At 47.9% G+C, this 13,773-nt stretch overlaps 1 protein-coding gene across 4 annotated transcripts in view; it reads left to right on the plus strand.

Moving 5' to 3' along the window:
• The window catches only part of SLC24A3 (solute carrier family 24 member 3), a 441,573-nt gene that overhangs the window by 402,109 nt on the left and 25,691 nt on the right, over positions 1–13,773 (plus strand). For all 4 annotated transcript variants that reach the window (XM_070802132.1, XM_070802130.1, XM_070802129.1 and 1 more), the window contains exons 8-10: positions 4,550–4,575; positions 7,338–7,391; positions 13,157–13,290. In XM_070802132.1, the coding sequence (XP_070658233.1) occupies positions 4,550–4,575; positions 7,338–7,391; positions 13,157–13,290 (214 nt within the window). The remainder of the gene's footprint in view (positions 1–4,549; positions 4,576–7,337; positions 7,392–13,156; positions 13,291–13,773) is intronic.

The raw sequence follows: 13,773 nt of genomic DNA on the forward strand, positions 1-13,773 counted from the left end.
CCCTGGCGGTCCATTCCCTGGTGTCCCATCTCGAGTATCTGGGATGCTCTGTCATCCAGGGAGTCGCATGTCTGATGGAAGCCTGTCTCTGGGAAGAATTCTAGACCACATGCCAACACTGAAAAGCTGGTTTCCATGGTAGCCCATCTATTTCCCAGAGGCCTGGAGGAAAAGTGTTTTTTTCATATTCACTCCTGTGAATTCCCGTTTAGCTGGTCCCTGGAACACCTGGAAAGCCTAAGGTGAAGCCTGAGGTCGATCTGGAGGAACCACGTGTGGGTCAAAGGGCCGGACCAGCTGTGCAGCAAATCTGGGGCGACATGTGTTACAGGGGATATCGCGGGCCTGGTTTCAGCCAACCAGCAGAGAACAGAAAGCTACTTCCCCAAGTAGTTGCTGTTCAGTCGCTAAGTCATGTCGGATTCTATGTGATCCCATGGACTGCAGCACAGCAGCCTTTCACTATCTCCTGGAGCTTGCTCAGATTCATGTCCATTGAGTCAGTGTTGCTGTCTAACCATCTCATCTCTACTCCCTTCTCCTTTGGCTTTCAATCTTCTCCAACATCAGGGTCTTTTCCAATGAGTTGGCTCTTCACATCAGGTGAACTAAGTATTGGAGCTTCAACTTCAGCCTCAGTCCTTCCAATGAATATTCAGTTGATTTCCTTTAGAATTGACTGGTTTGATCTCCATGCAGTCCAAGGGACTCTCAAGAGTCTTCCTCAGCACCACAATTTGAAAGCTTCAGTTCTTCAGCGCTCAGCCTCCCTTACTGTCCAACTCTCACATCCCTACGTGATTACTAGCAAAACTATAGCTTTGACCATACGGACCTTTGTCAGCAAAGTGATGCCTCTGCTTTTCAATACGCTGTCTAGGTTGGTCACAGCTTTTCTTCCAAGGAGTAAGTCTTTTAATACCATGGCTGCAGGTCACCGTTGGCAGTGATTTTGGAGCCCAGGAAAATAAATTGTCACTGCTTCCTGAAGGCTCCGCTGCAACATCCAGGAAAAAAAGGGCAGGTCAGCTCGAGGTCAGCTCCATCCGCACCCTAGTAGGGCCAGTGATCGCATGTGAGTGTAAATACGGGACCCGCCCGTCAGCATCCCAGAGCCCCGGAAAGGAGCTGCCTCCCGAACGTGACCCCGCCCCGTGACCGAGGTGGGCTGGTGACAGGCGCCCGCGGGAGGCTGTCTGTCCAGAGGCGCTTGCCCTCTGCCCAGAAGATGTCCTGGAGCCCAGAAGGGGAATGGTCCTCCTTCATCACATCCCTTCATCACATCCTCCCCTCTAGGGCCGCGGGGCCAGGCGCGGGGCTGGACCGTGAGCGCCACCTAGTGGGAGCCGGCCGGAACTGGGGGCGCGTTTCTCATCTCAGGAGAGGAGAGTGAATGCAGGTTTTCTTCTTCCCTGGTCTCCCCGCCTGCGGGGGTGGGGGAAGTCGTTTTGTCTTCTTTTACTCACAGAGGACATGAAAATACAGAGGGATATGCAACACTTGTCTTAGAAGAATTAAATGAAATAAAATCTCTAAGGAATAAGAAATCCACTCCATCCAGCCATCAGCAGCACCCAGTGAGAAACACTGTCCTTGGCATCGGAAGTTTTGAGACAGGCTGGCTCCACGCTCCCTCCGGATGCCCTGGAGATGTGCTGCCTGGAAGGACCTTTTCGGTGAACAGGGCAGATGTCCTGTGTGGGCGACCATCAGTCAACCCGCCTCCTCCAGGCGCCGCCAGACTCCGCAGGCAGGTCTTCCTCTCCACAAACAAGCCTCTTTCCATTCAGATGCTCTCAAAGTCCTGATTGCTAGCTCCTTATAGCCATTGTATTGTTCTTTTTGGAGGCCCCTGGTGTTTCCACCCAATCGTTTTGAGGAAGGGAGATCAAACCCAGACCGTGTTCTCAAGTGGGCCACAGGGTGGCTTAGTCCTTGGGGCTCTTAGGGTCAGGGAGCAGCACCATTGCCTCTGTTGTCTGGAAATTTCTGCTTCTCTCTCCCTCCACACCATTTGCCTCCAATGGTGGGGCGCCCCACTATTTCTCTGACATTGTGTTCCCTGTAAATTCTGCTCTCACTTTGGAATCCTTTGCACAGTTAAGCCCATTCTGGTTTTTTTCACTGCTATGATCATTAAGATAATAGCTAAAAACATACAGAGCCCTACCCCCATCTGTCATATGTCACGAAATAAGGCTTCCTTAGAGCTGCTTTCATATTGTGGAGTGTCAGCTGCCCTCCCCAGAGACACACATGAAATTGGTCATCTAATCAACTCTTCACCAGTATCTTGTGCTCTCTTAAGTAGCTACAAATTGATTGCTCTATCCTGTTGCCCAAGACTGATATTGAATTAACTTCAATTAATAGAAAACATTTTCCAACTTCAGTCATTGGTTCCGTTCCATGATTCCTTGGATTTTTTTTAAAGCTAATGATTACATAAAAGCGACTGGAATGGATTCTGTACCATCCAACCTGGGTCATAGGGCAGTTTCCTTGACTTCTTTTTTCCCATCCTGGTTTGACATCTTCATCCGAACGCCAGCCTGTTGGATGCAATAACAACAGATGACAGAAGGACGAAACCTGATGGAATCAATGTCTTTTTTGGTGTCTTGTTGGGAACAGTGAGTTACCAAGAAAGGTGGCCACTTTCTCCTCATCCTTCTCTCTATGCCTTCGGGGTGACTGGAGGGAGGTCCTCTCTTGAGCCTTTGAGCTGCACCTGCTGGGCTTTGAGGTTGTCTGTGTCTCTCACAACTGGTGGTGGTTATCATCGCCAGCGACTGCGTGATGCCAGTTGTTAGCCAAGTTAACCATCTCAGTGCCATGATCACCCTCTATACTGGATGCTTCTGCCTCGGAGACTCCAGTGGGCCCCGGCCCGATGGAAAGCCACTCAGAGATGCTTGAGCCCAAATCAGTCATGTTCTGAGTGTAGGCAAAGAAAGAGCTTCCTGCTGGAATGAAACGGAGGGTACTCATTTGGTTTCAACACCATGCCATCTGGGCAAATAGGGTGCCATGGAAGGAACAGAAAATTAGAGCCAGGGCTGGGTTTTAGGACCAACTCTCCAGCTAAGTGAGCAATCTCAGGGAAACAATGCGTGTTCTCCATAGCCCCATTCCCTGTGTAAATCAATGAGCCAAGATCATACCACTTTTCCCCCCCAAATAAGAAGCGATTTTAGATGCTATTACTATATGGATCAGGGCTTAAATAAATTCAGTCCTGTTGTGTATTTTTTTTGCATCCTAACTGATGAAGGAGGTTTTCTGTGTGGCCCTGTGTGTTCTCCACTGCCTCTGACCCTGATAAGCTCCCTTCACATACGGCAGGCCCGTGGCCCAGGGCGTGGGCAGCTAACAGCGTCCAGCCAGGATCTTCACAGTCGTTACTGCATGCATTTTTATTCTCTCTCTACACATGGTGCAGAGAAGGCAATGGCACCCCACTCCAGTACTCTTGGCTGGAAAATCCCATGGACGGAGGGGCCTGGTGGGCTGCAGTCCATGGGGTTGCTAGGAGTCAGACACGACTGAGCGACTTCACTTTCACTTTTCACTTTCATGCATTGAGAAGGAAATGGCAACCCACTCCAGTCTTCTTGCCTGGAGAATCCCAGGGACGGGGGAGCCTGGTGGGCGGCTGTCTATGGGGTCTCAGAGTCGGACACGACTGAAGCGACTTAGCAGCAGCAGCTACACATGGTGTTGATTCTCCACTTCCAGTTGTGATGCAAAATTTTCTTTGAAAATAAGTTCTTTAGAGGAAATGAAAGAGTAGGTTGACTGATCGGAAAATACTGAGTCCCTAGACACCCACTGCTACTGCTACTGCTGCTAAGTCGCTTCAGTCATGTCCGACTCTGTGCGACCCCATAGACGGCAGCCCACCAGGCTCCACCATCCCTGGGATTCTCCAGGCAAGAACACTGGAGTGGGTTGCCATTTCCTCCTCCAATGCATCAAAGTGAAAAGTGAAAGTGAAGTTACTCAGTCGTGTCTGACTTGTAGCGACCCCATGGACTGCAGCCCACTAGGCTCCTCCATCCATGGGATTTTCCAGGCAAGAGTACTAGAGTGGGGTGCCATTGCCTTCTCCGCTAGACACCCAAGTGCTTACATAAGAGCTTGAAGGTGCTGTACAAGGCACAGAGACATGCAAACAGCTTCCAGGTGGCCCATAAATGGCTACTGTTTGGACACCCCCACCAAGCTCTGCGTTGCCTTCCAGATCCAAAATTCTACAAATAACAAGCTTGGGCTTCCCTCTTATTCCACCCTCGGACAGAAAATGGGCTGATGCTCTGTTCTCTGAACCAGGCCCACCCCAGTCTGCCAGCAGACCTCCCTCCACTGACACTGACCAGAGACTCAACCAGCACAGAGGGGAGTACCCACAGACGCTTCAGACTCCAAACCAGCCCCAGCCCTGGTTCCCACCAACCAGCCACGAGGGCAAATAAAGTGCAGTGATAAGGCATGTGTGTGCATGTATGTGTGTGTCTAATCTTCTCTTTTTTTATCTTCTTTTTAACAGTTCATTTATGATGAACAAGTTTCCTGGTAAGTACCTGTCTTCCCCTTCCAAGTTCCCCTTGCTGTGTTTCAGAGATAGTACCTTAAAAACCAGAATCAGAGTTCAGGAAAGACAGGGAAATGTCAGGGCAGCTTGGAATGGCTAGCACTTCTTGGGAACCCTGTGTCCATCTGAACAAACAAACCAGCTTTAACGGAGCAGAGGCCGTTTCCCTTGGGCTGGGCTAGTGCACTTCCTTTGGAGACAGATCTTTCATCCAGATTAGATGGTGTGATTTAACTGTCCTTTTCTGCAGTCAGCCATGGGCAAGGCCATGGACAAGATTTGATGAACTTTTCCAGTTGTTCAGACCACATTGCCATATTCTGAATACCATATATATCACAGGAGCCAGAGGTGGAGGCACTTCCATGACCTTTAACCTGTTAAAGTTCTGCCTAACATTCAAGATAAACTTGGAGCTCTGAAAAACCAGTGATTTCCTGATAGATTAAAAATATTGCCCAAATTAAATATGTGGGAACATTTGCATTTGGGTCAATGTCCAAACCGCCTTTTTTGAGATGAGTTCTGAGCATGTCAGCTGTGTTTGTAATGGAAACAGAAATTGGGTGTGCTGTGCATTCTTGTTCCCTTTTTCAAATATTTGATCTGTGGAAGTAGAGTGATGTGAAAATACAGCTACTTTTTCTGAGATAACGTCTCAGAAATAGGCAGTTGTGATGCTGCAGGTAGGCGACTTGCATGGTGTTATTTAAAGCTAAGAATGAGGTAGCAAAAAAGTACAAATAATAGGTTCCTACTATATAGCACAGGGGGCTGATGTATTCAGTATCCTGTAATAAACCATATGGAAAAGAATATGCAAATAATAATAATAGGTTATATCATTTTTAAGTAAAAATAAAGATGTACAAAGCCCAGCCGTCTTCATTTTCAGCAAAATGAGTGCTAGCCCTTTGCAGGAGCAACACCTATGCATCCTAGGTCGTCACCGTGATTTCAGAATTAAAGGTGTCGGGGGACATATCACATTGACCATAAATGTTACATGCTATTCAGGGTATTAAGGTATCCTGCTCTCTCTCTCCTCTGCCCAAGAGGGCAAGGGGGAGACAGCTGGGAGAGCTTGCTCTAAGACAAATGGTCTGTATACTGACTGACCCGTAAGAAACAGGAAGGAAGTCTTCTTTGAATAACAGTGATCAATGGGCTGAAAGGGATCAAGATGCCTGGGAGAATCTCAGCTCAGAGGCCAGGGAGAACCTCCTCGTGGGATCCACCTGGACCTGGTTACCATATGCAATGGTGATATTGTCCCCACATGTCCTTGGAGATTGAGTGCAGCACAAGAAAACTTACAGAGGCATTGCCACTTGAACTCATGGCACAGTTAACACAACCAGCACTCTCTCTCAGCAAACAGCAGGTGCCTAAGCGTTGCTCAGTGTTGCTGCTCTCTGCTAACCATGCTGCCATAAGGACAACGAGTTATGATCACAGTTGACCTCAGAAATCTTTCTGCTGCGTTTGTGCAGAAAACCTGAAGCAAGGAGATTCACAGGTGGTTTCCCATCTGTTGGTCTTAGAAGGAGTCCCCTCTCATCTCCCTGGCCTTGCTCGTGAAAACTGCATAGGAGGAAGTGAGAGCAGGTTCCTGGCAAGTCCGTGTCAGTCCTTAGCCTCCTTCTGGAGACTTTAGGTGGTTTGGACCCCCAACTTCTTTCAGCAGCATCACCAGCATCACCAGCACTGTGTCTATAATAGCCTCATACAGTATCTGCAGAATCATTCTTGACCCATGGTGGTGGCCCATGGCGAGGCCTTACTCACCATAACTCAGAGCCCACCTCGTCGGCTGACTGCTTCTCTCCAACACTGCATTCTTCTAAAACAGCACTGCGGCAGGAACCTGTGTGTGTGTCCTTTTCATGTTTGACCACATATTTCTCCGGGATCAGTTTCTAGACATGGAACTTGAAAAAGCACAGGAAAGCCATAACCTAAAATTTCTCCATAGACCATCCCTCATGAACCTTTTCTTGAAGCAAAAATGATGCTCTCAATTGACTAGTTAAATTCTACACCTGAAGAGGAACCTAGAAATCAGGTTCCTTGTTTTCTAACTGGAAGTTACTAAAATCAAGAAACTAGAGGAAGCATTCAAAGTATCAAAAGTTCAAGGTACATTCCAGAGGTTTCATTATTTTTCCCTTGACCATTCTCCCACTTATTCATTCTTATCCTTTCTGACAGCACCTTCCCTGACCCAGGTGTGTGTATCTGTCTGTCTGTCTTCTCCCTCCCTCCCCTCTCTCCTTCTCTGTCTCCATCTCCCACTATCTAATGAATCTAACAGGCCTTACTCCAATGAAGCCAACAGTCCCTTGGTTGCTCCTGTCAATTCCTCCAGGTTGCCGTTTGTATCTGAATTGTTTTAGTGAATGATTAAGCTGTGGTCAGACTTAATACATGCAGTCTTATATTCAGCAATATGACAGAAGTCTTGCTGTGCTCAAAGCACTCTTTGGAGTGAGCAAATAACAGAGAAGAGGAAGCATTCTCCTTTTAAGTGGAGGAAGGAAGAAATCCTCGAAAGCTGGGCACTGCCTAGGACGTGTGTATAGATCAGGAACTGTGTGTGTGTGGCTTTCGCGTCTACCTCATCCTTACCGTGCTTGGCAGGTTTAGTTGTTGTTCGCATCACGCACGCGTCTAAGGGAGTCTGGGGTGTGGCACGTGCGTCTTGGTGGCTTCCGCTAACTAACCATTCTTGGCTTGTCCACAGGTGGGAGTCTTTGGTCCTCGTGCTGATGTATCTCATCTACATTGTCATCATGAAGTGAGTAAGATCCCTTCTCAGTTTCTCTCCCCAAACTGTTTCCTGCACTCAGCGTTATGTGATGATGTGGACAGAGGGACATTGCCCTTGCCCCTCTTCAGGACCTGGCAGCCTAGTTTTTGACTGTTTCTTTGTTCGCTTTCATAATAAGAAAGGTGGCAAAACTTCCCATATAGGCTTCTCCTTAGGACTGTTCCAGTGTCCCCATACCCGGGAGCTGGCTTCCCACAGAGCAGGTGATTCAAGAGAGGGCACGAAGGACCTAGCAACACCTTCTATGATCCAGCCTCACAAGTCACACACTGTCCCTTCTGCCATGTTCTATTCGTTAGAAAAGAGTCAGTCTGGTCTTCACTCCTTGCCTTTCCGAGAGAGGAGAGTCAATTACTTGTGGACATGTTTTAGACCACCAGATCATGCATTCTTTTTCCCCATGGAGTCTGGGCAGATTACCACTTGTATCAGGAGTTACGTTGCTGATGCTTCCCATGTTCTAACGTAAGATGTAAGCACTGTGGTCAGAAACCTGCTGGGTCATCTTTTTTGACAAGGACCATTGAGATGAGGAGTTTGTAAACAGTGCAGAGATACTCTGTGCTGCAGCCACCTGCCCCCACGGAAGCAATTGCATTGCTTCGAATTAGCCCATCCTCTCCCCAGCCCATGTGACTGCAGGAGTGACCGCCTCCTCTAGGGGGAGGACAGGAGACCACTCTTTGTGTCCGACTCTTTGTGACCCCATGGACTGCAGCACGCCAGGCTTCCCTGTCCATCACCAACTCCCAGAGCTTGCTCAAACTCATGTCCATCGAGTCGGTGATGCCATCCAACCATCTCGTCCTCTGTCGTCCCCTTCTCCTCTGTCCTTCAATCTTTCCCAGCATCAGGGTCTTTTCTAGTGAGTCAGTTCTTCGAATCAGGTGGCCAGAGTATTGGAGTTTCAGCTTCAGCATCAGTCCTTCCAATGAATATTCAGGACTGATTTCCTTTAGGATTGACTGGTTGGATCTTCTTGCAGTCCAAGGGACTCTCAAGAGTTTTCTCCAACACCACAATTCAAAAGCATCAATTCTTCAGTGCTCAACTTTCTTTATAGTCCAGCTCTCACATCATACATGACTACTGAAAAAAACATAACTTTGACTAGACGGACCTTTGTTGGCAAAAGTTCCTTTTGTCTGACTGCTGCCAGAAATTGCTGATGTGGATGCATCCAGTAGCAGTCTGCCACTGACACGTCAAGTTTTCTTTGCTGTTGAGGCCTAACAAAAATTACTTCTGGTGGCTGAGAACCCTGTCGGGAGAAATCAGTGTGGCCGTTGGCCAATGTCACAGGAACAGTGAAGGCAGGAGCTGGCTTGACCCATGGCCGGGGTAGGCTGTGAGCCATCTGCCACCATCCCACCCAATATGATGCCCAGTTTCCACCTCAGGAACTGTCCATGTTCAGCGTGGACCCAGCATCTGGATCTTGTGACTGAACGAGACTATTTCAAGACTAGAACCTCACCCAAAGTTATCCTGATGTGGAATTGCCATGATGGTAACTGACATCACAGTTAAGATGACAAAACCAGGTGCTTTTCCCACAAATCACACACCTCAGTGCATCAGCTCCCATAAAAAAGCCGAGTTGGCCCAAAGGCTTTCCATAGTTTCTAGACTCCAAGGAAATGCCTTTAAAGACAGGAGCAGCCAACTTATTTCTCTTTCTCTCAAAGAGCAAAACTATCAGGGAATCCATGCCACCGTCAGAAAGCCTCAATAATACACGTCTTCTTTCAGCATTTTTTATTTCATGTGTTTGTTTTATTTTTTTTTAACATTTGGTGCTTTGAGACCCCAGTGAGTCAAGAGCTCTCATCTCCCCTTTTGAAAAGGTGGATTCATCAATTATTCCAGAAGAACTGACTGAGTGTCTGCTATAAGCCGAACATGGATCTTGGGTTTTAAAATCTGAATTTAGATGAAAGCATGTCCCATACTGAATTCACTAAGGGCTGTACAAGAATAAGGAGGCCTTCAGAAAGTTCTTTTTATCTAAAAAGAAGGAAGATTGAAGAATTTTGCTAGCATGCACTCCATAAGCACCACACCCCTCTACTGAGCCATCATAACATCTGTGAGTTGCAGGCAGGGCATGTGGACATGAAGAAAACACACTGAACAATTTCCCTACCCCAAGCCAAGTCCAATGTGAAAGCTAATGAGGTGTGTTTCTGCTGATGCGTCAGCATTACCAACTTCCCAGCTGTTCAGACCAGCAGGATACAAATAAAGGGGAAAGGCAGCTACTGCGCTCGTGAAATTTTCTGCATAAATTCTGGTCCCAAGTTCTAAATTGAAATCTCTGCTCTTTTGCCATCCCCCTCAGTAATCAGAGGCTTTAATCATTGGGTTTTATAAAATCTGATTTATAAAATTGCATGCTTCACAATAAAGCAGCTTTGGGGTGCAAGCACAAAATTTAAAACATTCAATTAAAAATATAAAACAGCAGCAGCCATTGAAAACAGCCTGTATTAGAATTGTCAGCTGCCTCCTGGATGGATTGCTTTAAAATGATTTTTAAACATTCTGTCTGAAGGTCAAAAAGCAATTCTGGTTTGGCCCAGCAGGTAGAAACCTTAAGGGAGCCTGAAGCATACCTGACCTTGGCGAGGATTGATTTCTGTCCTTCTGGGTCATTTCACTGGGATTTGGTTCCCAGATGAGGCAGTGTGGGCTTGTTGTTAAGATCAAGTGCCTCCCTTGCAGCCCTGGCTGCAGAACTGAGCCAGGTGGTTCTGGTATTTTGAATCTCAGTTTTTGCTTCTAGGAACAGAAGGAATGATGCTTTCTACCTGAAAGGCTGTTTGTAAGGATGGGATGTGATAGAATAGTTAATTAACTGATATCCAGTTCCACGAAAGTGCTCATAATGATGCAATACATAGCATTAGTATCCTATCATCCAAATCCAAGTACGTACACAACACACAGTTGTGAACTTTTAAAGCAAACCCCCTGGAGAGTCAGTATTTCTGGGGGGGAAAGTGGATTCTAAGTCAAGATGACAGAAACAGTGCCTCTCCCTGGAGCTCCTCCAGGAGGGGGGACAGAGGATGAGGAGACCATGCCATGAAGAATGCTGGCCTGCAGAGCAGTCAGCAGAATAGCATGACACACCCCATGTGCTCTCCACGAGTTGCCCCACTATTGACTTGCACCCACACTGCCAGCTGTATCACTCCCTCCACATGATCTGAAACCCCAACTTGCCTGCTAAGTCCCTTCAGTCATGTTCAACTCTTCGTGACCCTATGCACTGTAGCCCGCCAGGCTCCTCTGTCCATGGGTTCTCCAGGCAGGAATACAAGAGTGGATTGCAGGCCCTCCTCCAGGGGACCTTCCCAACCCAGGGATTGAACCCACATCTCTTATGTCTCCTGCATTGGTAGGCAGGTTCTTTACCACTAGCACCACCTGGGAATCCCCGTCAAGTCCCGGACATCATACCATTTCATCTACCCAAATGTCAGTACTTGTCTCTAAAAAGACTCATTTTTAACCCAGCCACACTATCATGATCATACCTAAAATGAATGCTAATTCTTTAATATGATTCAGTATCCAATGTTCAAATTCTCAACAGTCTCATAAATATCATTTTTTACAGTTCCTTCGGTCTCATAAATGTCATGAATAGTTTAAAAAGCAGAATCCAAATAAATTCCACTCATCACTCTTGGTTGCTCCATATTCTAGATCTCTTTGAGTTTATAAATTCCCCCTTTTTTTTTTCCTTGCAATTTAGTCTTGAATGAAATCTGATTGATGGCTCTGCAGAGTTTCCCACAGTTAAGACATTGTTGATTACATCTGCGGGGTAGTGTGACCTGTTCCTCCAGCCCCTGTATCCCTCCATGTCAGTCGTTGATCCCATTCAGGTTAGACTGTGTCCAGAGTGGTGGAGAGTCACACCAACAGACGCCTGGATCACTATGTTATCTTGGCAGCTGCTGATCCTCAATATCTGGCTCCATCATTTCATCATGTTGCAGAATAGTCATGTTCTCATTCTATTCCTTGCAAGCCCTGAGATTATAAACCCTGAGAGTGGGCCTGCCCACTGCCCTTTCCATGGCTGCCACTGTCCCTATAGACTAGCTTTCTCTTCTCCCTCAGGCCTGTAGGAAGCACCTCAGGCTCCCAGGGTGAACAGGAAGGGGCCCAGCCGTAGAGGATCCCCCACCTGTATCTCCATGGCAGGCCCACCACCCAGAGCTGCACTAAGAACAGAGGATGCAGTGGGAAGGGACCCCCAAGGGGCCTCATGTCTGTAGCAGGAAAAGGGATGAAGAAGAGGAGGGGGAACTCAGCTTGAGTGGCACGTGAGCTGGATTTAGAATCTAATGCTTGGGTGCTGTTCTGTGGGAGGCCAGGGACCAAGCTGGTGGGACCCCTCAGTGGGTTTTCCCATGGTCAGTAAGCCATCAGGACCTTTAAGTCTCTTAGTGGAAAAAGCAGCGAGGGCCACAGTGCCCTGGAGACGCTGCCCGCTGGCTGTCTTTGCCCCTGAGTTTCCTAGGATTCCTCCATGGGAGTCTTCTAATACCAATGATAAAGGGACCAGGACAGTGCCTGCCAGAGCATCCCAGGAACTTGACTAAGCTGCCTTCCTTCCAACACACATGGGAGAAACTCCACACAGGGTTTTGATTCTTTCCCTCAGTCATTCTGAAGAAACACAGCCCAGAATTTTGTCATAAAGCCAAGAGCCCCACAGACCTGGAATTATGGCACAACAGTGACAGACTTTCCCAGGATCCCAGCTTGTGACCTCAGGAAACCAAAGGCAGACAGAGACTTCGGCAGCCAGCCCGCCAGTGCACATGGACTGTGATGCTAGCAGGACAGATGGATGTGACACCTTGACCTTCCTCCACCCAGCATGGCCCTGATAGCAAAGGCCCTGGGGACACGGCCCAGAGGAGGGAGTCTTTGCTCATCCCTCTGAGTCTCATCACAGCCCTTCCATGCATGGACCACGAGGTGTTGTTCAGTAGCTCAGTCATGTCTAACTCTGTGACCCCATAGACTGCAGGACGCCAGGCTTTCCTGTCCATCTCCATCTCCCAGAGCTTGCTCAAACTCACGTCCATTGAGTCGGTGATGCTATCCAACCATCTCATCCTCTGTCATTCCCTTCTCTTCCCGCCTTCAATCTTCTCCAGCATCAGGGTCTTTTCCAATGAGTCGGCTCTTCACATGAGGTGGTCAAAGTATTGGAGCTTCAGCTTCAGCATCAGTCCTTCCAATGAATATTCAGGACTGATTTGCTTTAGGATGGACTGGTTGGATCTCCTTTCTGTCCAAGGGACTCTCAAGAGTCTTCCCGAACACCACAATTGAAAAGCATCAATTCTTCAGTGCTCAGCTTTCTTTATGGACCAACTCTTACATCCATACATAGATCATGAGTAAGGGAACTCAATCCCAGAGCTCCCCCACTGACATGAAAGACTGCAGAGAAAGCAGTGTGTCCCTATTTATCTGTCTGAAGTTGGTTTTATTTTCACTTACCATATATCCTCAAGTTGGGGAAATGGGCTGAATATTCTGGGGAAAACAGGATGATAAAACAGTAACCATATTAACCTGAGGCACCGGGTCTCTCACCCGTGTCCAGGCTGAGGGAGCTTTGGGGAGCTTTGGGGAGCCAGGAGCCCAGGAGGGAGGAACGGCAGTGCTGATGGGCTCTTTCTGCTCCCGGCCGTGTCCAGATACAACGCCTGCATACACCAGTGCTTCGAGAGGAAGACCAAAGGGGCCGGAAACATGGTCAATGGCTTGGCCAACAACGCCGAAATGGACGACAGCGGCAACTGCGACGCAACCGTGGTGCTACTCAAGAGAGGTAACCCTGGGGCCGTGCCCCACTGCGGGGCTGCGCCGGGTGCCGCCGGCCCCACAGGGCGTGCCTGCCCGGGGAGCACCGCCCCCACTCCCTCCCATTGGCTGTGTCCGGGAATATCCTGGTGATGGGCGGTCTCTGGAAGCTGTGGAAGTTCTTGGACCAAACGTGCTGAGGTTGATAACAGAGAAACAAGATAGTAAAGGAGACGCCAGGGGTGTCAAGGTGCTGACTGTCTCCCATTCTGGCTGTGTGACCTTGGAGCAAGTTACTTAACCTCTCTGAGCCTCAATTTTCTCTTCTGTAAAAGGAGGATAATTTTTATAGCAAGTTAAGGAGATAAAGTATATAAAATACTCCATTAATGATAGTTGTTATTAGTGTATATTTATATCCGAATTCACTTTCAGGCTATATTACCTCAGTTTCCCACCTGCAAAATAACATAGAAAAGAAAGGGAAAGTGAAGTCACTCATTCGTGTCTC

This window comes from Bos indicus, chromosome 13 (genome assembly GCF_029378745.1).
Source record: "Bos indicus isolate NIAB-ARS_2022 breed Sahiwal x Tharparkar chromosome 13, NIAB-ARS_B.indTharparkar_mat_pri_1.0, whole genome shotgun sequence".
NCBI lineage: Eukaryota > Metazoa > Chordata > Mammalia > Artiodactyla > Bovidae > Bos > Bos indicus.